The 25418-nt window shown below is 37.0% G+C and overlaps 2 protein-coding genes across 2 annotated transcripts; both read right to left on the bottom strand.

Moving 5' to 3' along the window:
- Nucleotides 1-335: 335 nt before the first annotated feature.
- Nucleotides 336-2917, bottom strand: LOC131427414 (U3 small nucleolar RNA-associated protein 14 homolog A). The gene is made up of 2 exons (XM_058590580.1): nucleotides 1500-2917; nucleotides 336-1441 (listed from the first exon to the last, which is right to left on the bottom strand). Exons 1-2 carry the CDS (start codon nucleotides 2778-2780, stop codon nucleotides 386-388), a joined length of 2337 nt encoding a protein of 778 aa, XP_058446563.1. The 5' UTR covers nucleotides 2781-2917; the 3' UTR covers nucleotides 336-385.
- Nucleotides 2918-10799: 7882 nt separating this feature from the next.
- Nucleotides 10800-17939, bottom strand: LOC131427418 (inositol oxygenase). Its single transcript, XM_058590584.1, has 5 exons — nucleotides 17789-17939; nucleotides 17546-17717; nucleotides 11385-11730; nucleotides 11094-11324; nucleotides 10800-11031 (listed from the first exon to the last, which is right to left on the bottom strand). The coding sequence occupies exons 1-5, from the start codon at nucleotides 17807-17809 to the stop codon at nucleotides 10923-10925; spliced, it is 879 nt and encodes a 292-aa protein (XP_058446567.1). The 5' UTR covers nucleotides 17810-17939; the 3' UTR covers nucleotides 10800-10922.
- Nucleotides 17940-25418: the final 7479 nt, after the last annotated feature.

Here is a 25418-nt window from a genome sequence, read left to right as displayed (position 1 = left end):
AAAAAATTCCTAAATTAATTCTTAAGAACATCATATCGTTTTTAACCGCAGAAATTAGGTTGGTTAGAAAGGATAATCGTTTTTGAACGAAGCAAAGGAATAGTTGCTTACTTCATAACAAAACAAAAAACCGTCAAGATAAATATTTGATTTGTAGGATGAATTTTACCGTACATTTGTTTTCTGAGTGTACAAATGAAGCCGTTCGTTACTTGGAACACTTTTTGCGCCTCAACTGTCCCATGAATCTTCAACGTTTCCAAAATGTTAGTACGCGTATTTTGAAATCGAGATAAAATGTAATTCAAGGACGAAATAAATCAAAATCATTCTAGTTATGTTTCACCAGACAAGCAATTTATTCAAACTTTTAAGCCCGTCACATTCACGCAACAGCTTCGGTCTTCCTCAAAAACTTCTCGTATTTCTTAACGGCCTTGTTGTACATTTTGCCGCCAACCTGGAAGCTTTTAGCCGGATCCTGCAACAGAATCGACTTCTTCATGGGTTCGATTACGGCACCAAGCTTCGTGACGACGCGTGGTTCCACCAGGGTGGAGTGTGCCGTTTCCGGGAGGAAGGTTCTACCCAACGGAGCCCTCAAAGACGCTTCGTAATCTCGAACAGTCACGAATGGGAATGGTAATTCGTTGACCAGATGAGCGGACAATTCTTTGCTCACGCCATCTTCGTTCACGATAACCTTCTCCTTATTGTCATCCCTTCGAGGCAGCTTCGGCACCGGTTTGAAAAGTTTTCGACGATTTTTCTTGGCTTTCTTATGACTGATGCCGGGACCAGCCCAGGAACCCCAACCCGGTAGGAAAAGGTCTACCTGTTTCGGCTGGGTCCGGTTCTTTTCTTCTTGCTTTTCCTGTTCAAAATCGGCCACAATGTCGTCATCCTCGAACGCTTCCGCGATGGTTAGCTTTTGCTTTTGATATGGATCTTCCTCGTCTGACAGTCCGTCCCCGTTGGTGGCGAAATCCGGAATGGCACTGAGCAGATGTTTCGGTTTCATTTGTATGATCTTTTGTGGATCGATGGATACTTCATTGGCACTAGCCGTCGGTGGATCTGTTGCTGCACGGGTGACATTTGGTTTCTCCACCGAATTGGTTCCGTTTCCGGTAGTAGATTCGTCTAGCTCAAAGTCCGCATCCGCCAAAGTCGCTTTTTTCTTGAAACTCAAATCTGACGAACCGTCTTTCGTAGAATCACGTTTTCTTTTCGGGACATTTCTTGGTTTTCTTTCCAATAGTTCACGAACATCTGCCAGTTTCTTTCCCACCTGCTTCTGCAACAGCACTTCGGCATCGTCAAACATTTCCTCGATATTCACAGCTTTTCGAACAGATTTCTTTTCACGGACTGGGGTGACCGGTGCAATTGAATCTTCCTCCACCCAAGCCGTCGTGGAAATCACTTTCGACTGTTTAACCTGCAGAATAAAAAGCGATTATCAATTCGTTCTAAATTTTCTCTCCGACTTCACATACCTGATTCCTAAACAATTCTAATTGTTCTTCTTCGTCCGACGACGAATCCGAATTGGAATCCGAATCCGACGCATCTTCCCCTGCTTCTGCGGCCTGCTCATCCAAACCATCCTCCCGCAGACGTTTCATCTTCTGTTGGGCTTCATTTTTCTCTTGCCAATATTTCCGATAGCCACTGGAAAACTCTAGATTAGCTTCCTCTTCATGCCGACCGGGTTTCCGAACCCAGGGATTATCTTGGTCCTCCTTTTCCATGAAAACCTCTTCCGGCTCCGACGATTCGGAAGATTCATCTTCCTGGACCATCCGCTTGCCCATCAATTGCTTACCGATAGCCAACTGTTCTCCTAGTTCCTTTCGGACATTCATGTCGTACTTCGCTCGGATTTGCATATTTTTCGCCCACGTACCGGTATTTTTGTGTCGCAAACTGGCCCGTTCCTGGTACCGTTGCTTTTCAATTGCCTCCAATTGTTTCAGTGCCGCTTCGGGGTCCGTTTTTTGCAACTGTTCAAATTGTTTAATCTGCGATCGAACCTTGTCCCGCTTTAACAGCCGGTGATACTTTTTACTCTTAATCTTATTCATCCTACGGCCTTTGGAAATCTTATACAGTTCTCTCATTTTCTGCCTGGCCGCATCCTTCCGCTTCTGTCTCAGCTCTTCCAAGGTCAACGCATACGCATTTTCCGGTTCCTCTTCTTCGTCGGAATCTTTCTGCTTGTATTGTTGATCCAATTCCTCCATCGCTTTCATCAGATCCGATTTCACCCGACACTGGGACAGTTTCTGTGGGACCGAACCAATGATGTCCACTTTTTCGTACTGTAAGGGAAATACCGTTTGCGGGGCGACTTCACTGGCCGTGACCACCGCATTCCACAAATCCAGTTCCTGTTTCGTCTTTCCATACAGCGTATCTCTTGCTATCCGGTCGGCTACCGGTTTTTCCAGCGGCTTCGGAAGCGTTTTATTTTTCTTTTTTGCAATCTGTCTTAGCTCCTTTCCCAGTTGGGTGTGTTTAGCAGTTTTCTTCAGAATACCCAACAAATCATTCACTCCAATTTTGTGGCGCCGTGTTTCCTTACCAGTCTCATCGACCTGTTCCTTGCACAGATTAAACTCGGACCGTTGAACCGATGGTTCCGTACGAAGCACTTTCTGAATATCCTGCGTTCGCACCAGACTGTGGATATTGCTCAGCAGTTCCCGGTGAGCGGCCGAATCCGGCACTTCCTCGTCGCTACCGGGCACATCAGCATTATCCAGATCACTTGCCATAGCAAACGTTACAATGCAATCCGCACTTTTAAACGTGAAAAGCGAATTAATTAACCAAAACACGTGCACAAATCAACGAAAAACATGAGATACTCTTCACAACAATGTTTATTTACTTTTTTGACAAACGATTCTCTCTCCCACCATCCCATACACACACTAAACACAGTGGGTAAAAAAATCGAACCGGTTCACGCCCTGTGGCATATTTCAAAATTAATGTACACGGCGATCAAAACTTAATTAATGTTGCACAGCAGGAATCGTTTGTTTCTTCTAATTAGGAATCCACTTGGGAATCATAAAGAATTCCGAATCAAACTCCAGACGAGTTAACTGGGTAACTGTACAGCAGATCTGTACCTAGGATTTCGTTTCGGGGGTGGCCTTCAGATGAAAAAAAAATATTACTGAGGATTTCTTCCCAAGTAACAATTTTTCTTACGCTAGTTTAGTTATGACTAGTTTGCAACCAGAAATTTGAGCGATTGTAGTTAACGTCTAACCACTTGCGTGACTTAAAAAGCTCAGTTTCTACTACCCACATCATCAGATCCGAATGGATTCCGAATCGGCGAGAAATTTTCATTCGGAATTCCATGTGGAAATCATAATGAATTCCGAATCAATTCAAACTCCAGTGCAACAACCGATTCCGAATGAACTTCAATTAATTTCGCCTACAACCGGTTGATTCGGAAATCTGTCGGAATTGAGTGAGAAGATGCGAACTGAATTGTCAATTCGTCTTCTTCTTCTTTTCCGATTTGGCACGTTCTCTTTTTTTTTATTTAAAAGATATTTTATTCAGGCCTATTTGCGTACAAGCTTTACGTGGCCGATTTAGCTGAGTTTTAGATAATTTTTTTTTTGTATTGGATCTCGTTGTCACCCTTTTTCTAGGGGGAGAGGAGCTTCCATTTTCCTCCTGCGAAGATTGAGGGGTAGTTTGTTCGTGGTTCGTCTCGTCATCCATTGCCGTGGTATTGTTGTTGATTTCGTTGCTAGTTGCTGTAGATGCGCCTTGTTGTACATTGTTTGCAGTTGCTGGTTGTTTGGATGGTAAGCTGTTAATTGCAGCCGGTGTACTTTGTTCTATAGGGGATACGTTGAATGGTTTAGTTGAAGGGGATGCTTCATTGTTGTTGGTAACTGTCACAGGTGTACTGGGGTTGCTTGGGGTTTGTGTGAAGGAAGCACCGTTGTCCGTTGGTGTAGTTGTCTCCTTGTCCGGTTTATCACATGGCCGTAGTGAACAGCTTTTTGGCAATATTGACATGTGGCCATCTGATTGTCATAGGTAACAAGTGATTTGCACGGTATTCTTGTATCCTGACCGAATTTCATATCAGAAGGTATAGGTCTCCTCAAGCGCATGCGTAACAAACGTACGCCATTTAAAATACCGGGGAAAAAATTTTTCCACTTTTCTTTTTCGATAGAGAGAATCTCTCCGTATTGGGACATAGTTGCGCAAATATAAGGATCGATGACGCTTGAGGGAAGATCATACACACGCACTTCTATAGCACTATCTTCCATGTATACTGGAATGTTGTACTTGATATTTTCATGCTCCACATAGTGCACATTATTATTGTCTTTAGCGAATTGAATTGCATCCAACTCTTTATAGAACTGGATATAAACAACATTATTGGTCTTATTGCATTGAAGTAAATGCACACGTTTAATGTCAAGATGCATTTGCTCCTTAAGCAAACCTTCAAGTTCTCGTATCGAAGGTCGAATTTTGCACTGTCTGAAGTCAACAATAATTGTATTCTTTCGTACCGGCGGTAGCTTTTGTTCGTTTGGTTCACTCATTTCGAGATCGTTCTATTGTTCACTACACAATACTGTACTTGGTTTCTTCTGTCCCGAATGTAAGCGGTATTGATTTATCGACTAACTTGGATGAGATGTGAAACCGAACTGGCACGCTTTCGTCTGCTGATTTTAAGTTTATTTTTAAATGAAAACATTACATAACTGAATATACAAATGTAAATCTTAATAATTTTCGGATATACAGAACTAGTAAATAACCAGTCCTTCTTAGAATTCCAACATAAACTGTTGAAATTCGCTGGAAATTAACAAAACGGCCTACCTTAGTCAGCATTATCCATTCCTCTAGCTGGAGTGTAGTGAAACGGCTTAAGTCGCCTAAATTTTACACTAACACATTCATAAAATGAGCGAATATTCAATGACATTTATTATGTCACTGTCAATCGGGTTGATCGAGCAGCCAACTCAGGCGAAAATTCTAGCACTGAACCGATCGAGCACTGAAAAATCATGCAGTCGAGTAAGAACTCATTGCTCATTCCGTCATTTCGATAATGTGGAATGGAGTTTGTTTGAAATAACAAACCAGAGAGTAGATTTTCAAACCTGATTCATGTTGATTTCAAGCTAGAATTGATTGTTTCAAACCATTTTCTATCTTCAACGTGATCTATGTTTGATGTGAATAAAGCTTTTGCTACAACTGACTTTATTGTTGAAATAAATTGTTGAAATTAAATCACCTATTTTTGTTGAAATAAATCACCTATTGATTTTATTGGAAATATGTTTGTATGTTGGCCGATTGAACCGATTTTTTAAATAGACTTTTTTTTAGTTGGATCTCGTTGTCACCCTTTTTCTAGGGGGAGAGGAGCTTCCATTTCCCTCCTGCGAGGATTGAGGGGCACTTCGTTCGAGGTTCGTCTCGTCATCCATTGCCGCATCGATGGTATTGTTGTCGATTTCCGTCTTCCCTTTCGTTGCTAGTTGCTGTAGATGCACCCTGTTGTATATTGGTTGCAATTGCTGGTTGGTTGGAGAGTAAATTGTTAACTGCAGCCGGTGTACTTTGTTCTACAGAGGATACTGATGGTTTCGTTGAAAGGGATGCTTCATTGTTGTTGGCGGCTGTCACAGGTTTACTGGGGTTGCTTGGGGTTTGTGTGAAGGAAGCACCGTTGTCCTTTGGTGTGGTTGTCTCCTTGTCCAGTTTATCACATGGCTTACCGTAGTGAACAGCTTTTTGGCAATATTGACATGTGGCCATCTGATTGTCATAGATAACAAGTGATTTGCACGGAATTCTTGTATCTTGACCGAAAATCACTTAAGAAAATATAGGCTTCTTGAAGTGTATGCGTAATAAATGTACGCCATTTACAGGGTGATTTTTTAAGAGCTTGAGAACTTTTTTAAACAATAAAACGCATAAAATTTGCAAAATCTCATCGGTTCTTTATTTTAAACGTTAGATTGGTACATGACATTTACTTTTTGAAGATAATTTCATTTAAATGTTGACCGCGGCTGCGTCTTAGGTGGTCCATTCGAAAAGTCCAATTTTGGGCAACTTTTTCGAGCATTTCGGCCGGAATAGCCCGAATTTCTTCGGAAATGTTGTCTTCCAAAGCTGGAATAGTTACTGGCTTATTTCTGTAGACTTTAGACTTGACGTAGCCCCACAAAAAATAGTCTAAAGGCGTCAAATCGCATGATCTTGGTGGCCAACTTACCGGTCCATTTCTTGAGATGAATTGTTCTCCGAAGTTTTCCCTCAAAATGGCCATAGAATCGCGAGCTGTGTGGCATGTAGCGCCATCTTGTTGAAACCACATGTCAACCAAGTTCAGTTCTTCCATTTTTGGCAACAAAAAGTTTGTTAGCATCGAACGATAGCGATCGCCATTCACTGTAACGTTGCGTCCAACAGCATCTTTGAAAAAATACGGTCCAATGATTCCACCAGCGTACAAACCACACCAAACAGTGCATTTTTCGGGATGCATGGGCAGTTCTTGAACGGCTTCTGGTTGCTCTTCACTCCAAATGCGGCAATTTTGCTTATTTACGTAGCCATTCAACCAGAAATGAGCCTCATCGCTGAACAAAATTTGTCGATAAAAAAGCGGATTTTCTGCCAACTTTTCTTGGGCCCATTCACTGATTTGCAAGCGTTGCTCGTTAGTAAGTCTATTCATGATGAAATGTCAGAGCATACTGAGCAAATAATAATGCATGAAAATCATAACCTCAAAAAATCTGAGCAAATACTAATGCATGAAAATCCTAACCTCAAAAAAATCACCTTTTAGAATACCGGGAAAAAATTCTTCCACTTTTCTTTTTCCATAGAGAGAATTTCTCCGTATTGGGACATAGTTTTGCGAATATATGAATCGGTGACGCTTGAGGGAAGATCATGCACACGCACTTCTATAGCACTATCTTCCATATATACTGGAATGTTGTACTTAATGTTTTCGTGCTCCACATAGTGCACATTGTTATTGTCTTTTGCGAATTGAATTGCATCCAACTCCTTATAAAACTGGATGTAAACAACATTATTCGTCTTATTACATTGAAGTAAATGCACACGTTTAATGTCAAGATGCATTTGCTCCTTAAGCAAACCTTCAAGTTCTCGTATCGAAGGTCGAATTTTGCACTGTCTGAAGTCAACAACAATTGTATTCTTTCGTGTCGGCGGTAGCTTTTGTTCGTTTGGTTCACTCATGTCGAGGTCGTTCTATTGTTCACTACACAATACTGTACTTGGTTTCTTCTGTCCCGAACGTAAGCGGTTTTGTTTTATCGACTGACTTGGATGAGATGTAAAACCGAACTGATTGGAAATATGTTGATTCAACTTTGCTTTACCTTTATATTACACTGAGCTAAATTTTCTTTTTCACATTATATGATATTCTAATGATTTTGTACTATTAGCATTTCCAATGATAGCTACAAGGTGTATTCAACATCATATCAAATACATAAGATAATCTCATGAAACATAAAATTCTTCTTGGCAATATTTTTACAAGATTTTCATATAATTGTTTAAATTTCCAGCCTGAGTCAAATTTATTGGCGCGCCTTGTAATCATTACCCAACATACACTGGAACAATTCATGAAGGGCATATTATATTAACTTCAAATTTATATAGATAGGTTCATCCATACTATATGACTATTTTTTTCAAATTTATTTATAAATTATGATGGAGGTTATCCCAGTTCTATATAGAAGTTATAAATAGATCAAATGATTGCCATTTGATTGAACAAGTGATACGTATAAGATTCAAATTAAAAATACTGGGATCATGGGATTTATTGGAATCAAAAACTACAATAAAAATAGCTATCAAGAACCTATTGTTATATTTTCCGTATATAAAAGTATCACTTTATTTTATTATTTAAACTTAACTTCTTTGGAATTGGCTGATTCCATCGGATATTTACTGTTACAAGACGAATCAGATGCATTACAAATAGCAAATAATTCATCGGATTTCTATATAAATTATGTGGGATATTCTTATAATTTTCATTATTGTAACGTCGTTATTTAAAGTGTAAGTTGAATCTAAATAAGTTTTCACATAACTTCTATAAATTATATTCTGCATGTGATTCATATGACAAATCTAGTGAATATAAATAAGATTTTCATTTCATTGATAGGAAAAATTTGATTCATTTTATCTGTGATATTTTGAGTCATGATACAACAAAGTTTATTGTTCAAATGAACCGTATCAGTTTTATGTCTTATAAACAAGAGCTGTGTATTCCACCGTGAATGAAAATAAAAGTTTTTTTACGCGTTTTGAAAGTGCAACTTTGTCTGAATATTTCTTTTTATTGGGGCTTTTCAACAATCCAAGCGTAAGTATCGATAATTAATAATATTAGAAACTGCATAACATTCTATATTACGTTTTCTTCACAACAAATACTTTATGCATGTTATCTCTGTCTTGACTGGACTGGCACCGAATCATTGGATACTATAAAAAGTACAACACCAGGGCATAATTGTGATATGTAAATATTTGGAATATTATAAATGTAATTGAAATTGCTTACAATTAATCGAAGAAAAATGTACCAAAAACAAGCTTCAAATTAATTCGAAAGAAATCATTTTACTCTTAAAAACAAAAAAAATGAATGATTTTAACAAACAAAAGCGTAAGTTGAAATGCTAATACAAATATTACTTTTGTCTAAAGTTAGTTCATTTTAAACTGATATTGCAAGTTGAATTTACTATGAAATTGTTTGTCAAAAAATTGACAGGAACGCACAAGTAAAATGTTTGTTAGCTTTATCAAAATATTTATTGAAACAAACAAATCCACTGAGAAAAATCAAATATCTAGTTTTGTAGTTTCAAGTAACAATATTTGCTGTATTATACCAAATTTTCTTTTGTCACTACACTCAAAATAATAATCATGTTATAGTTACGTGAAAAGTTATGTAAATATTTTCTACCTTACTTTTCACGTAGGTTTTAATGGACTGGCATTTAAAAATTGTTTAATGCATATTCCAGTAAAAGCTACGTGTTTCATAGGTAAAATATAATGTACTGCTCATATAACATTTACCTATCAGTAAATATCAAATTTAGATACCAGAGAATTACTATTTTATATACTGGTTGAAGTCAAAAGGGAGATTTCAGATTTTTATATAAATCTAGGAAATGAAAAATGTCATGAAAATAAAACATTAGCATAGAATTTTAACGGCTGAAAATAAAAAGCAATCGTTTTGTTGTCACTGCCATCCAACCGAAGCTGAACAACACTACCGATGCAGGTTGAGTTTGCATTACATAGGTCCAGTGTCTCTAGCTTCATACCGGTTCTGAACTCGTTTTTCGGTGGACCAACGACCTGTTTGAAGCATTCGACAGGAGCGGGCACACTTCCGGACTCACGCAGGTACTCGGTCCAGTCGAACACATGGAAACTTTCATACTGGAATGGTCCGGTCGATGTAGTAAAAAATGTAATTAAATAACATTTCTCGCAAATATTTACACTAACACTTTGAGGCCCACTGTTCGCCATTTTCAAAATCGAGTTTTTCACTCTGGAAATTCACGTAGATTGTTTGACGTTTGGTCAATTCACGTAAATCTTATGTGATGACTATTCATTAAACCTTAACAAGTACATGAAAAAACTTGTTTTTGAAACAAGAGCTGATATAAGGCTGGTCTCGTTAATAGAGAAAATTACAAAATTTCTAAACAAATATCAAAAAGAGAATTAGTTTAGATATGACATGTTGGTCGGGAAAGTATTACAAAACATTTGACTTACCCCGCTTACAGCATCTCTCATGCAGAGCTGCAAATTGTCAGTCATGCCAAATGACCTTGACAGACTGACTAAAATCATCGTCAACTGTAATCGGTACGGTCAAAGTGTCTGTCAAATGAGATACTCGATAGTTCAATGACCAAGTAGAAGTATACTCAGTCAAAGACAGGTGACGCATTTTGTTCTCTCTCTCATTCTCCCATTCCCTGTTGAAGTAAAAAAAATTCCATGAGAGTACTAACATAAACATAAATTGATAAAGTTCATTGTTCTTTGTAAAAAGTCATCGGATTTCGGAGTTTATTGGTGTACATGAATTCAACTCAATGTTTATGCTGTTTGATTAATGTTTAGTCACATCATATTCAAGCATTGACAGGAGAAATGAAAATAATATCAATCGCATCGGCAATCAATGAGCGTCCTGGTGAGTATAATATCAAGAGAATTTTAGTTATGACAGATCGGCTCTCAGACACTCAATATATGATGATTGGTAAAGCCTGGTTAGCAGCAGTCCAGTGACATAAACTTTCCAATCTTCGTCGTGCAAAGTTGCTCGTTGATAGTGACATTTAGCAGCTCTGCTCTCATGTGGCTGGATTTTAACCACGTTAATCCTTTGTCCGAAATGTAGCACAATGTTTGAGTTATGCGAAAAGTCGGAGTATTCGATTTATCACTTTACCAAAGCAAACGAGTTTTTCAAAATTTTCCAGACACGCTAAATAAATTCTGGACATTTTGGATCTTTATTCCAGGGAAAAAACAGATTACAATACTAGTAAATAAATTATTCTAATTAGGAAATCAGAAAAAAACAAGAGATTTTCTAAATCAAACCATTCGATTAGCCTAGTATAAAGAAAGTATGAAAAATACATAAACTTTATTTATTGCACCATGAAAATTTACAAATAATTCTAACAAAACTTGCTATCCAAAGTGATAAGGTACGTGTGAGGTTATAAAGATAAAGAAAAATCAACTAGATTTCACCACTCTAGCTCTCCCGGAACGTATTTATCAATCAATCCTTGATAGTACGGCCACAGTGCCTCCAAGTCCGGAATTTTCGTGCATTTGGTATACAAATCATATCGACTGCAAAAATAATAAAAGATTTGCAATGAATCCAAATCTCGGTGTACTAAAAATAAACTGACTTAAAAAGAAGAACCCATTCCTTCGTTTGGTCGTCCTGGTCGTTGGTGAGATGTCCGTAATCGCCACCCGAATGCCACGGATAAAAGGAATGGTAACGGATCATGTTCAGTGCTTGCTGCGGTAGGGTGCTCTTGTTGTGCACCAGCACTCGATATAAATACTCATCGTGACCCCAGGACATCGTCAGTCGATCCAAACCGCATTTTGGTTCATACATTCCATTTTTGGTACTGTAATAATTTACTAACTATGATTTTTGCACCGAAAAATACCATTTCACCAGAACTCACTTATACTGGGCATTCTTCCCGTCCGGATTATCTATGAAACTATCTGCACGATAGACGATACTGTCACCCCAGTTGCATCCCACCGGGAAAGTATCACCAACGACGGCCCATTGGGGCTCTCCGTAGAAGGCCATCACCTTACCGAGATCATGAATTAATCCGGTCAGATGGAGCCAATCTAGATTGGGGTGATCCTGGCGCGCTCGTTCTGCCGTTTGAAATGCATGGATAATGTTCGGCAGATCCAAATCCGGATCGGACTCATCAACCAGGTCGTTTAGTTTCTCCAATGCTTCTCGGATGTTGGCCTTGAAGTGGTCGAACTTGAGCCATTCCTTGTGACGCCCTAAATATAACGTATATAAACAAGTCAGATGCAGTAAACAACCTTGTTTTGGTTCTATTTCAGAGACGTACATTCGATCTAATCAGTGATAAGCCTACGAAAAGCGATCACACGCTGATTGATTGTTGTTGACCTGGCTTCGTATCATCAATGCTACGTCGCCAAAAATTGTCAGGTGTTGAACTAGAACAGTTTTCAAGGTGGTGCATATTAAGTTAGCTGGTATTTGTTTTGCCAAAAATAATTTATTTATATCAGCACTAACCATTCCTGAAGAAGTAGGCCGATGAATGAATGTAAAATAAATATGGTTTGAAACTGATACGACACGAATACCACAATTTGCAAATGTTTTCGGCTACCCCTTGCACCGTTATCAGCTATTAGTGAGATTTATTGCAACAACGCGATTATCAGTGCGAAAATCTTGTCTAACGGCCTTTACTGCTATTAAACAATCGAGTGTATTGTAAGCAAATTGCAATGACATTCAGTGGAATTTTTTAATCCGATCACTTCGTATGTCTAGAAGAAAGAAGACTGATTGCAGCGTCAGAGTTATTTACAGTGCGCAGAGATTCGTCTTGTTACTAAGTCTACCAAGATACCAAGTGTTCTTTGTAAATGAAGAAATAAAAACATATCTTAAGTATTGGGTAATAGTTCTGGTATGCCTGAAATATATAATCAACGATACGCCCCATCCTGCTGGTATGTTAAAGGCCATCATACACGGACAGTATTCCATCATTCTGAATCGAAACGGAATTGTTCCCAACTAAACCACCCGAAATTTGGAAAGAAATTCATTACGATTTCTAACTAGACTCCAATTTAGGTGCAACAACCAATTTCTGCTCATAATAGATACAAGTTGTACACGAATCTGAATCCAGTTAGAAATAGTAATGAATACAGTATACGATTTTTAGAGTCTTAAAGGTCATTTTATACGTTCAGTTTTCCGGACAGTCAAATCTGGGTCGGAATGCACCTTTTCAAATCGATTTCTAAATGCATTCTGTTTCAGGTGCAAACATATATTTCAGCAAAATAGCCTAAAAGATCAATGCCTGAAAAAACCACAAGCAACCGATAACATCATAGGAGTGAGTTTGTAATGCTGACAAAACCGACATGGTTAAAAGTCGTCGGTTAAAATATCAATTTAAATTAAAATCACAATTCTTTTAAATTTGTAATAAAAATTGTAAATAAAAAAAATTTTACGCAAATTTTCAAGCTACTTTCACTTTAAGGACTCCTTGCTTGTGTGGAATGCTGGCAACCGTCAGAAGACTGGCTGCATTCCGGCTGCTGTCAACATTGTCTTGGCGAAATTGCGTCATTATCTTGCCGTACGTATCATGTTTATTTCTCTGATCCTTCTTTTTCTTTTTTTTTTTCATTCGACTTCATTTGATATTCGTCAATCCCGCATGTACATACAAAAAACGAATCTTAAGACGAGGTAAATGAGATTTAAATATGTATGTTTGGTAGTGAGAAAGCAATGTTAATGGTAATAACATTTTCCATAATCAGTATATATGAAGGGCAATAACTTATTGCCTTTCATATGTACTTTTTATTGAAAAAATAAAACCAAGACGCTAAAAATGTAGAACCGATTCAAAACGGTTCTGCCAATCTTGTATGGCAAGAATCCGACAGAAACAGAACCACAGACATGACAGTATGAGTAAATTCTTATAAAAATATTTTTTCCTGATGCACTAGTTCCACCTATATTGTACTGCGCGAACTATTTACTATCGGTACACCCCTTGTATGTAAAAGTTTTCCCCTCGTTTGTCAACACCGATCAGCAGCTTGCAGGGATGCCTGATTTCATCATAGTATTCAAAAATGAATCGTCACAATAAATTATTGGATTACGTTGATAATATATTTAACATTTTGGCTATGTTGGAAGGTAACCGTTTATTTTTCTCAACGTTGTTCATCTAGACTATTTTTTATTGTGTTGGTAATTTTCACCCGAAATTAAGTGGCGGCAGACCAGAAGCAAGTAAATATTGTAACAAATCGGGTTCGATTTTGTATTGCGTTGGAGGATGAGAAGTAGGCACAATTATGTATATAGTTTTGGCAATATGTATTAAATCTGTATCCTGCATGAAATTCGCATGGACGTATACAAATCAATACATTACAGGTAATTCTGTATGAATGGCAACTCTGTTGGTAAATGAAAAAAAACACAGTCTAGATGACAGACAGGATGTTTTTGATAGGATAACGTGGCGCCATCGTGACATATGCGAATACTGTCCCAACTAAAGGAATATTCGAAATGACCGTTGAAATGATTGAAGAATCTAATTTGAGTGTCCTGTCTGTTAGTCTGTGACAGAACTGTTTATAACCGCTAGGCGAAATTCTCTGCCGGAAACGGTAGTTGCATTTGTTGCCAGACTTTCTGCCAGGATTCCGGCAAACATGGCTGGCAGACATAGCCAGCCGTCTAGGGTAAATCTGCCCGCCGCGTACAAGTGGGTCACTGTTCGCAATTTTCTAAATCGAATTCTTCACACCGGAAATCCATGTAGATTGTTTGACATTTGGTCAATTCACGTAAACTTTTTATAATAATTCTATTCATTCTAGGGAATATTCGCATAACATTCATTTTCGTCACGCAAATCAATCAATTTGACATTCGAAACCATGGGTAACATTTTTGACTCATAATCATGCACTGCAAAAAATGCATATAGAATTTTGTAAGCTATGAACTAATGAACCAAGTAGAAGACAGTTCCATTACGTGATATAGAGTTTCATGAACGATTTTATGTCTTTCTCAACTGTTCTCTTGGCATTGCAGTGTTTTTTATTGCATATATGTCTTCAATAATTGGTACGATACGGCTCGACAAAATTCACTGGATTATTTCGACATACTCACACTAGCATTAACCTTTCAACTGCTGAGAATAGCCACACCAATATATTCGCACGTGGATTGGACTATTGGCTAATCCATAACGTCGCTACTAGTGCGCATACTCCTGCTTGTGAAGAATTCTGGCAACCGTCAGAAGGCTGGCTGCATTCCGGCTGCTGTCAAAATTGTCCAGGCGAAATTGCGTCATTATCTCGCCGTACGTGTCTTGTTTATTTCCCTCCTCTTTCTTTTTTCTTTTTTTTTTATTCGACTTCATTTGATACTCGTCAATCCCGCATGTCCATACAAGAAACGAATCTTGAGACGAGGTAAATGAGATTGAAATATGGGTATGTTTGGTAGTAAGAAAGCAATGTTATTGACAATAACATTTTCCATGATTAGTATATATGAAGGGCAATAATTTATTGCCTTTCATATGTATCTTTTATTGAAAAAATAAAACTAAGACGCTTAAAATGTAGAACCGATTCAAAACGGTTCTGCCAATCTTGTATAGCAAGAATATGACAGAAAGAGCCGGTAATAACCGCTAGGCGAAATTCTCTGCCTAAGGTAGGACTTTTTGGTTCAGATTTAAATTTAAGTTTATAAGTTATATAATTTTTTTATTTAGAAACAATAAGAAGAAAACGAATTGACAATTCAGTCTGCATCTCCACACTCAATTCCGACAGATTTCCGAATCAACCGGTTGTAGGCGAAATTCATTCGGAATCGGTTGTTGCACTGGAGGTGGAATTTATTCGGAATTCCACATGATTTCCACATGGAATTCCGAATGAAAATTTTTCGCCGATTCGGAATTGATTCGGATCTGATAATGTGGGATATTCCCACATTATCAGATCCGAATGGATTCCGAATTAGCGAGAAATTTTCATTCGGAATTTCATGTGGAAATCATAATGAATTCCGAATCAATTCCAACTCCAGTGCAACAACCGATTCCGAATGAATTTCGTCTACAACCGGTTGATTCGGAAATCAGTCGGAATTGAGTGAGAAGATGCGGACTGAATTGTCAATTTGTCTTCTTCTTCTTCTTTCCCGATTTTGCACGTTTTCGTGCTGACTTTAAGTTTATTTTTAAATGAAAACATTACATAACTGATTATACACATTGAAATCTTCATGTTTTTCGGATATACAGAACTAGTAAATAACCAGTTCTTCTTAGAATTCCAACATAAACTGTTGAAATTCGCTGGAAATTAACAAAAACACCTACCTTAGTCAGCATCATCCATTCCTCTAGCTGGAGTGTAATGAAATGGCTTAAGTCGCCTAAATTTTACACTAACACATTCATAAAATGAGCGAATATTCAATGACATTTATAATGTCACTGTCAATCAGGTTGATCGAACAGCCAACTCAGGCGAAAATTCTAGCACCGATCGAGCACTTAAAAATCATGCAGTCGAGTAAGAATTCATTACGCATTCCGTCATTTCGATAATGTGGGTTGTTTTCTTCATATCATCGGAAATATTATCAGCAATTTATGATAAAATTTTCAGTAGTGTGAGATAACCACAAATAAGTAAAAATTGGAGTTTTCTAAAATGTTTGGTATAAGCGAGCATTAAGGTGAAATTAAGTGCGAAAATAAGACGCGTAAATTTCAAACCGCATCAATTGACCAATTATTGCACAAAGCGTATCGTGCAAACCCAACATACAGAAATAAAGAATATTTTCAGTGATTGAGTGCAGTGGACTCATGACATGTTTTGTTCCCTAGTAAAATAGACACTAACTACGTATGGTTGAAAACAATGAGTATTTTTAACTAATATGAAGGAGACACATTTGTGCATGTTGTCTAAGACGGTTAATATGGTTTAATTAAACTGCTCTTATGATTGATATTCTCGCATATAGCGAAATTTTTCATTCTTTGTTACAGATCAAAATCCTAGGCAAGAACTGTGTACTGCTCATTCGATTCATAAGCGAGAGATGTGAATGCTGAGTGTGTTATTTGTTGTGGTCATTGATCACCAACACTTCTATGTAATTCGTTAAAAACGCTTTAATACTCAGATACATGGTAGTTACCATAAACAATACGAGTAGTAAAAATTTGATTTTTCATAACAATACACTACAACTTTATGAGTTCACGAATCCGATCAGTTATTATGAATCTCGAAAATGCTTTTTTTAGGTCGTAGACCATCTCGCGAATTATTATAACTTTTAGTTCAAATTTGATAGTTGACAATATATTAAAACTTTCCATTGGGATATTTTCTTTGACTGAAAATATAAACAAAATTACACAGAAGAAGATTTAAGGGTTTTGTTGATTTGTGCAAAAAGCACATATTTTGTTTCTATTTCTTCGCGTTTTGCCTTCGACTCAACAGTGCTTAAAGCAGTTTATATTGACGCACAGTTCACACAATTGATCAACGAACTGATATAAACAAGCGCGAAGGAAGCGTGCCAGTTTTATTCGTATTCACGACATCCAGTTGTGTCTTTGACATTGCTCACCCGCTTTTTTAAATCGGAAACTAACTTCATGTGCGAAAACAAAATCATAAACTAAAGCAATAAGAAAAGGAACGTCCAATTTGATACGCGGTTCTGGTAACTTTGCCTGCCAACATTCTAATGCAGTTGACTCCATCAAATTCAAATCTCCATTGACGATTTCAGTATAAAAAAATCTCTACTGATTCAAATAAATAATCACAAACCAAATTCTCGATTACACCTGGTTTTGACAATTCTCTCGAGCAGCTACCGATTTTTTTTTCTAATTTCAACAACACTTCAAATCAAAATGCCTTAACTGTTCCCAAAAACTAATACACTCAGAATTCTGTTTGAAATCAGAAAGAATTCTATAACTAACTATACGGTCATCACCTTGAACAAACTCCACCGTTTGGTTCGTGTGCATCAGTTTGTAAGTACGGCGGACGCGTTCCTTCAGCGGATCCTTGTCGTCCACGGTGTAGTCACGAAATTTAGATAACTCTTTGTCGGCAAACTGTAGCTCCGGCCTCAGCAGCTCTGACAAATCCAACATGTTCGGGTGCTGTAACGAATTCGGAAAGCTGGAACTGTACTTTCTGTTCTGAAGAATACTTTCACGATGAGAACACTAACCTCATCCACTATAATTCTCATTTTGATTCTCTACTAATTATCACACTGGGTACTCAACAAAACAACACAATTTTGAGGTATTCGACGGTCAAACAAGTAGCAAACTGCCAACTGAAACTTAACTCATTCGGGGTTCTTAAATACGACTGTGCACGCGCGATGCAGTGCCGACTTTTATAACAGGACGCTAATCGTCTCGGTGTATGACGACACCAAATTCGAACGGGAGAGAAAGAGAGTAACGAATCGAGCCTTATTAATCAAACAAAAGCCTCTCCTCACCGGTTCCGGAAAATGTTTATTTAAAATTTTTTTTTCTTTATTTAATCCGATTCCACGTGGCATTGATATGTGGGAACCGAAGCTCGCGCGCTCCTGTTATCAGTGCAACCAAAGGCCATTGAGGTTGTAAACTGGAAAATTATATCAGAGCATCCCTTTGTACACGCAGAAAAACATGTTGCAAAAATAAATATGTTTCGTGTGAATCTAACAAATTCTTTTTTAAAACAACCACAATTTCATTGGGGAAACCGCACTCTAGTTTAAAACTATCACATACTGTTTATTTTATATTTTCGTAGTAACTTTAACTGGACAAGATAAAAAAAATCAATTATTGAAAATCAATATGATACACGCAACGGAAAACATAATAATAAGCGGAATATTCAACTTTAAAAAAACATAATTCAATTGTCATGTCATCTAATTTCACTGATATATTAAAAATCTGCTTGTTGACATTAACGTTCACACATTTTGGGCAATAACAAATTGCTCAACACGTCTGATAATGTGCCCACGGTTCGATCCAACTGCATTATCTCTATTCCTGATACCTACTTATTTCACTGCACTGCTTATCGTTTCCCTCATAAAAAGTGAAAGCACGAGAAAAATTGATATTGCACCGCATTAGTAAGACTACTCGTGATGGATTATGCTACATTCGATTTCGGTGGAATGACCTCTTCCAAAATCAGTAGCACATTAAGCAGTTCTATTTAACAATCCAATCAGCGTGGTCACCACGAGATAGCGTTATGGTGATTGTTTTGATTGTTTTTTCAATTTACTTGAGTTTGAAAGAATGCAGATGGCAAAACCTTACAAATATGGGTAAGAAAAACGATTATTCACGTGTTGTCATCAAACATATGATTTCGAATTGTACTATACTCTTGACAATCTCGGATGAAATTTGAAATTTTCGGTTCACATACAGATTTGATTCAGATGATAAAACATGAGTAAATAGACTAGTCATGAAACTTTTGATCTTAATTTATCAATTATTCTCAAAATCCAACCCAAAAACATAGAATATCCCAGATATGAAAACAGTACCCAACCTCACTTCTTTGAATTTGGTATTTCATGTTACGATTTCTCCATAAATCTCGATGAACATTAGAAAAGGTCCCAAGTGCAAGTGACAGTTTCTCTTGGTTTACTTTCTCTTTCAATTATTACGGCAAATTCCAGTAATTTCCAACAAATTCTACAGTGTATATCGAAAGTTGATGGTTTTTGCTATAATCCTATGTGAAGTGTTAGATGGAAAGATTGCTGATTGGACCGTAATACTCGAAAGAGAAAGTAAACAAAGAGAAACTGTCATTTGCACTTAGGACCTTTTCTCGTGTTTGTCTTCAAATCTCGATGAACATTAGAAAAGGTCCCAAGTGCAAGTGACAGTTTCTCTTGGTTTACTTTCTCTTTCAATTATTACGGCAAATTCCAGTAATTTCCAACAAATTCTACAGTGTATATCGAAAGTTGATGGTTTTTGCTATAATCCTATGTGAAGTGTTAGATGGAAAGATTGCTGATTGGACCGTAATACTCGAAAGAGAAAGTAAACAAAGAGAAACTGTCATTTGCACTTAGGACCTTTTCTCGTGTTTGTCTTCAAATATCAATCAAACATACCACGGAAAGTTACTGAATCATTTATGATCGATTTTTTTTACCAAATTTTCACACGTTTTTGTATGTTAGTATTCGATTTATAAGAAAAAAATAAAAACCCTGCATTTTGTTCGAATCTTCAAGCAAAACCTGAAAATTATCACCATCGCTTAGTTCAAAGCTCGCCACTCGGGCAGCGCAGCGATCGCAAAAGAGTTGGTTGGATTCTTCAATTTGTTTTTACCGGGAAATGCCAAATAGACCTCGTAGTCGATTCATCTGTTCCTATTAGCAGCCCTTACACGTGACAATATTATTGTCAATCCAAAGTATTGTCAATACCGTCAATCCAATTGACTTGGTAACTGGAGTCCGCATTTTTCGAGAAAATCAAGCGTTTGGAGCTTCAAATATTGCAAATGAATATTAAAATATAGAGATAAGAGATTATTGCACATATTTAACAGTTTCTCTCTGGAGAGAAAGTATTGTTGGATTGATGAGCAGTTTTGATTTTTTTGACAATATTTTCGTCAATCCAATGAAGTTTCCATTACACGATCAAAAGTATTGTCAATACTCCTTGTATTGACAATAATATTGTCTCGTGTAAGGGCTGCTATTGACACGATCCTTCTAGAACAAAGTTCATACATACGATAACTGTTCTTCGATACCAGCCTCTCATAGTCATAACCACCGTCTCGAGATAGCTATGATAATAAATACAATAAAATATAAATAACAAACTATTTCATTTAGAAACTTCTGTAAATACATTTGGAGCATATTGATCCACATACCATGTTCTAAATAAATAATATAATGTTGTAATTATTCGCATGGACAAACTATGAGTAATGAAATTCCACTCGACTCTAAATTCCAACTCCAGTGCAACAACCAATTCCGAATGAATTTTGCCTCCAACCGGTTGATTCGGAAATCTATATTGAGTAAAAAGATGCGGAATGAATTGTCAATTCCTTTTTTCATATTCTTTCTCAATTTCGTAAGTGATTTTCAGCTTATTTCTGAAAAAAAAAATTATATAACTGAACATAAAAATTTAAATCTTCAAATGTTTCGTACAGTCTGTTACATAAGAGCGTGGTCTCTGTTGTGAAAAAAATTAAAAGACTCAACACGAAAATACTTTTGAATATTGTTTTATTAGACCAAAACCGACGACACGACCAGATACTTCGAAGAAAAATCGAACTAAAAAGTGTCTGTGAGCGATTTACCGGTAGTTACCACAAATATAGCGACCCCTTGATAATGATAAAAATATTGTTCTCGAGCAACACTGTTTAAGTTGCTATAAACAAGTTACCAAGGAGCCCCGCATAAATAAACATTTTGAGGAAGCTGTGAAATAGTTCATATAATTAAAATTTTGTGTCCCAGCGCCACTTTCTAAGAGCGACATAAGAAAGTGGAACAGCCAAATTCTACATCCATCACCAGTGCAATAATAATGGTAAATGGAAATTTTATTTGTGAGCTACCATCATAACGTATCTTGGTATTGCATCTGTTTTCAATTAGCTAACGTAAGCTGGACGCAAGAAATTATATATCTAATTTGGCTGTTCCATGTGAAGCGTATGGTGCCCAATTGTCGCTGCTGCTCGTTCCTTACAATAAAAACAGAAACAAGTCTAACTCAAGTCACACCAGAAATCTTTCCTAAACACAGTAGCGTAATCGCATGGCAAACGTAAACCGTCAACGCGTCACGTGGAGCATTGAATGTTTTTTTTCCTCAAAATTGTGACGTATTTGACGGTCGTCATTTTGCTGCAACACGAATCCTAATTGACATCGTTTTTCTAAAATAACATATTTCAATACAATGAATAAATAAGAATTGAAGGCAAGAACTCGTAATTCATTTAATAAATTTATTTCATACAAATACATGAATTAATCTGAGGAGAATGATAAATATGGCGACGAATAAAACAAAACAACTTTCCTTAGAGAGTCCAAGTTTTTCAAGGTTGTACATTCGATCATTTCAAGAACTTGCAACTTACTGCACAAACGATTCACTTGAGACAGCAGTTCATCCATTTTAATTTTTCGTTTTGAAATATCTATTTGCAATTGGGTTTGTTTACATTTCTTAAGTCTTCAATATGCAGTAACCAAGGTTATGGTCACTGTTATTCAAAATCAATAACTTATCAATTTGTGTTGCCAGTTTCAATCATTTTTCAAACGATTTCGTTTTGACATTACCAGTTACTAAGGGGTAGTTAAATTTACGATACAGTTTTGATAGACGAGTGGCAGGTCGTGTCGTCGCCAAAACCTTACATGGAAATACTCTTCCGGAAACGGTTGTTGCATTGTTGCCAGACTCTTGCCGGAATTGTCAAGATGGGTTGTCAGCGAGATGCTGTACAAAGAAAACTCGCGTGATGCGACGAGGAAAATGACCAAGGAGGGTGGATGGAAAGAGTCAATCAAAAAGCCTGATACCTAAAGAGGAAGCTTAAACTTTTTTTGTCCTTTTAGGCTGTGAACCATTTCGTGATTAATTTTAACTTTTGGTTAAAATCTGACACTCGAGTGGTTATTTTGATGTTGTCAAAAATAACCCTGCTCGAGAGCATGGCTATTTTCGACAGATCGATGGTTATTTTCCGACACTGAAAAAAATCTTGCAATGAAAATTCTAATATTAATTCTTTAGTCAAAATTATTTCCAGTGCAAAATAAACCCAAATAACTTTCCATCCGTCAAACTTTGAAATGGGCCGCAGTTTCGATTAAATTGAACTACTCGACACAAAATATCCACTCAAGTGTCAGATTTTAACCAAAAGTTAAAATTAACCGCGAAATGGTTCACAACCTTAATGATTCCGTAACAGAAATTCCTAATTTAAACACAAAATTCCAAGCAAACTCATTGTTTATTTTTTCATAGTGAAAATAGTCAGACAAATGTTTCGTGTCATGAACAAACAGCTGCCAAACATACATTAATTGACATATACCAATCAAAATATAACAGAAATGTCAAAGAAGGTTGTACAAACCTAGGGAAAATAATTTACCGATTGGTTTTACGCGCGCAGTTCAAATGGACTAGTCCGGGTCAATTTTGATCAGAAGGTATCTCCGAAACTAACACAGCCTAACAGACATGACAGTATGAGTAAATTCTTATAAAAATAATTTTTGGCGATGCACTAGTTCCACCTATATTGTACTGCGCGAACTATTTACTATCTGTACACCCCTTGTGTGATGTAAAAGTTTTTTTACTAGTTGGTTTCCCCTCGTTTGTCAACACCGATCAGCTGCTTGCAGGATGCCTGATTTCATCAAAATATTTGAAAATGAATCGTCACAATAAATTATTGGATTACGTTGATAATATATTTAACTTTTCGCGATGTTGGAAGATAACCATTTATTTGACTAAACGTTGTTCATCTACACTATTTTTTATTGTGTTAGTAGTTTTCACCCGAAATTAAGTGGCGGCAGACCAGAAGCAAGTAAATATTGTAACAAATCGGGTTCAATTTCGTATTGCGTTGAAGGATGAGAAGTAGTCACAATTATGTATATAGTTTTGGCAATATGTATTAAATCTGTATCCTGCATAAAAGTTTTTTTACTAGTTGGTTTCCCCTCGTTTGTCAACACCGATCAGCTGCTTGCAGGATGCCTGATTTCATCAAAATATTTGAAAATGAATCGTCACAATAAATTATTGGATTACGTTGATAATATATTTAACATTTTGGCTATGTTGGAAGGTAACCGTTTATTTTTCTCAACGTTGTTCATCTAGACTATTTTTTATTGTGTTGGTAATTTTCACCCGAAATTAAGTGGCGGCAGACCAGAAGCAAGTAAATATTGTAACAAATCGGGTTCGATTTTGTATTGCGTTGGAGGATGAGAAGTAGGCACAATTATGTATATAGTTTTGGCAATATGTATTAAATCTGTATCCTGCATGAAATTTTCATGGACGTATACAAATCAATACATTACAGGTAATTCTGTATGAATGGCAACTCTGTTGGTAAATGAAAAAAATAAATACAGTCTAGATGACAGACAGGATGTTTTTGATAGAGTAACGTGGCGCCATCATGACACATGTGAGTACTGTCCCAAATAAAGGAATATTCGAAATGACCGTTAAAATGATTGAAGAATCTAATTTGAGTGTCCTGTCTGTTAGTCTGTGCTTGTAATGTCAGCTACAAGAAGTCTCGAGAAAATGGGCCTAAGCAAGTTGAAATCAGCTCAGTCGCCTCCGAAAACGTGAACGGTAAAAAGTGCGTTTTTTCTGATACGTTACTCATTCCATTATATCTCTAGAACCAGAAGTGTTATCCATTTAAACTTCGAACTTAATTAATGAACTTATACGAGCTTTGAGACGAGCCACAGCTTGTTGAAATCGGTTTAGCTATCTTCAGCAAAAAAGGAGCGTTAAGAAAAAATGCATTTTGTCGGTTACGTTATTTATACCATTTTATCTACGGAACCAAAGTGATTTGCTTCTGATATTTGAACTTAAGCGATGATGCAATAGAAACTTTCAAACAAGCCTAAGCTTGTAGAAATTGATTCAGCCATCCCCGAAAATATACCCGCTTGTGAGGAATTCTGGCAACCGTCAGAAGGCTGGCTGCATTCCGGTTGCTGTCATAATTGTCCAGGCGAAATTGCGTCATCTCGCCGTACGTGTTTTGTTTTTTTCTCTCTTCCTTCTTTTTTTTTTATTCGACTTCATTTGATATTCGACAATCCCGCATACAAAAAACGAATCTTAAGACAAGGTAAATGAAACTGAAATATGTATGTTTGGTAGCGTGAAAGTAAAGTTAACATTTTCCATAATTAGTATATATGAAGGGCAATAACTTGTTGCTTTTCACATGTAATTTTTATTGAAAAAATAAAACCAAGACGCTAAGAATGTAAAACCGATTCAAACCGGTTCTGCCAATATTGTATGGCAAAAATTCGACAGAACCATTAATAACCGCTAGGCGAAATTCTCTACCAGATACGGTTGTTGCATTGCTGCCAGACTTTTGCCGGAATTCTGGAAAAAATCCGGCAAAAATGGCTGGCAGACATAGCCAGCCGTCTGGGGGGAAAACTGCCCGCCGCGTACAAGTGGGATATTGAGCGGAGAAAAAAGTGGGTTTTGTCGTTTACGTCACTTATACAATTTTATCTCCGTAACCAGAACTGATTGCCAATTGATCGATGACCGGATAGTAACTTTCTTCCAAAGAGCCTAAGCTTGTAGCTAATTCTTTAGTCAGTTCCGATAAAAAATTAGTAGGAGCAATTCGGGCGTTTTGTCGGTTACGTGACTTATACCATTATAACACATGGATCAATATGTCCCGAGACTAACAATGGAAGCAACATTTTTTTTGCAAATTTTTTTTTATTCATCAACATAATCACCTTTTAGGGTGATACAATGGTTCCAACGTTTTTCCAATTTTACAATACCATGTTTATAAAAAAAATTATCTTTCGCTTCAAAATAAGCTTCAGTTTCAGCGATGACCTCCTCATTTGAGCCAAATCTTTTTCCCTGGAGCATTTTTTAAAGATCAGCAAAGAGCCAGTAGTCACTGGGGGCTAAATCTGGCGAGTATGGGGAAGCAGAGCAAAGCCCAATTCGTTCAATTTCGCCATTGTTTTCATCGACTTG

The sequence above is a fragment of the Malaya genurostris genome, chromosome 2 (genome assembly GCF_030247185.1).
Source record: "Malaya genurostris strain Urasoe2022 chromosome 2, Malgen_1.1, whole genome shotgun sequence".
Classification (NCBI taxonomy): Eukaryota; Metazoa; Arthropoda; class Insecta; order Diptera; family Culicidae; genus Malaya; species Malaya genurostris.
Note: the sequence above shows the minus strand (reverse complement) of the source record. Positions and strands in the feature narration are given on the sequence as shown.

Coding starts and splice junctions, on each gene's coding strand:
- LOC131427414 (XM_058590580.1), bottom strand. CDS start 2,780: ATGGCAAGTGATCTGGATAATGCTGATGTGCCCGGTAGCGACGAGGAA. Junction 1,442..1,499: donor TAGAATTGTTTAGGAATCAG/GTATGTGAAGTC, acceptor TTTATTCTGCAG/GTTAAACAGTCGAAAGTGAT.
- LOC131427418 (XM_058590584.1), bottom strand. CDS start 17,809: ATGAGAATTATAGTGGATGAG. Junction 11,731..17,545: donor AACGGTGGAGTTTGTTCAAG/GTGATGACCGTA, acceptor CGTTATATTTAG/GGCGTCACAAGGAATGGCTC. Junction 11,325..11,384: donor GGGAAGAATGCCCAGTATAA/GTGAGTTCTGGT, acceptor AAATTATTACAG/TACCAAAAATGGAATGTATG.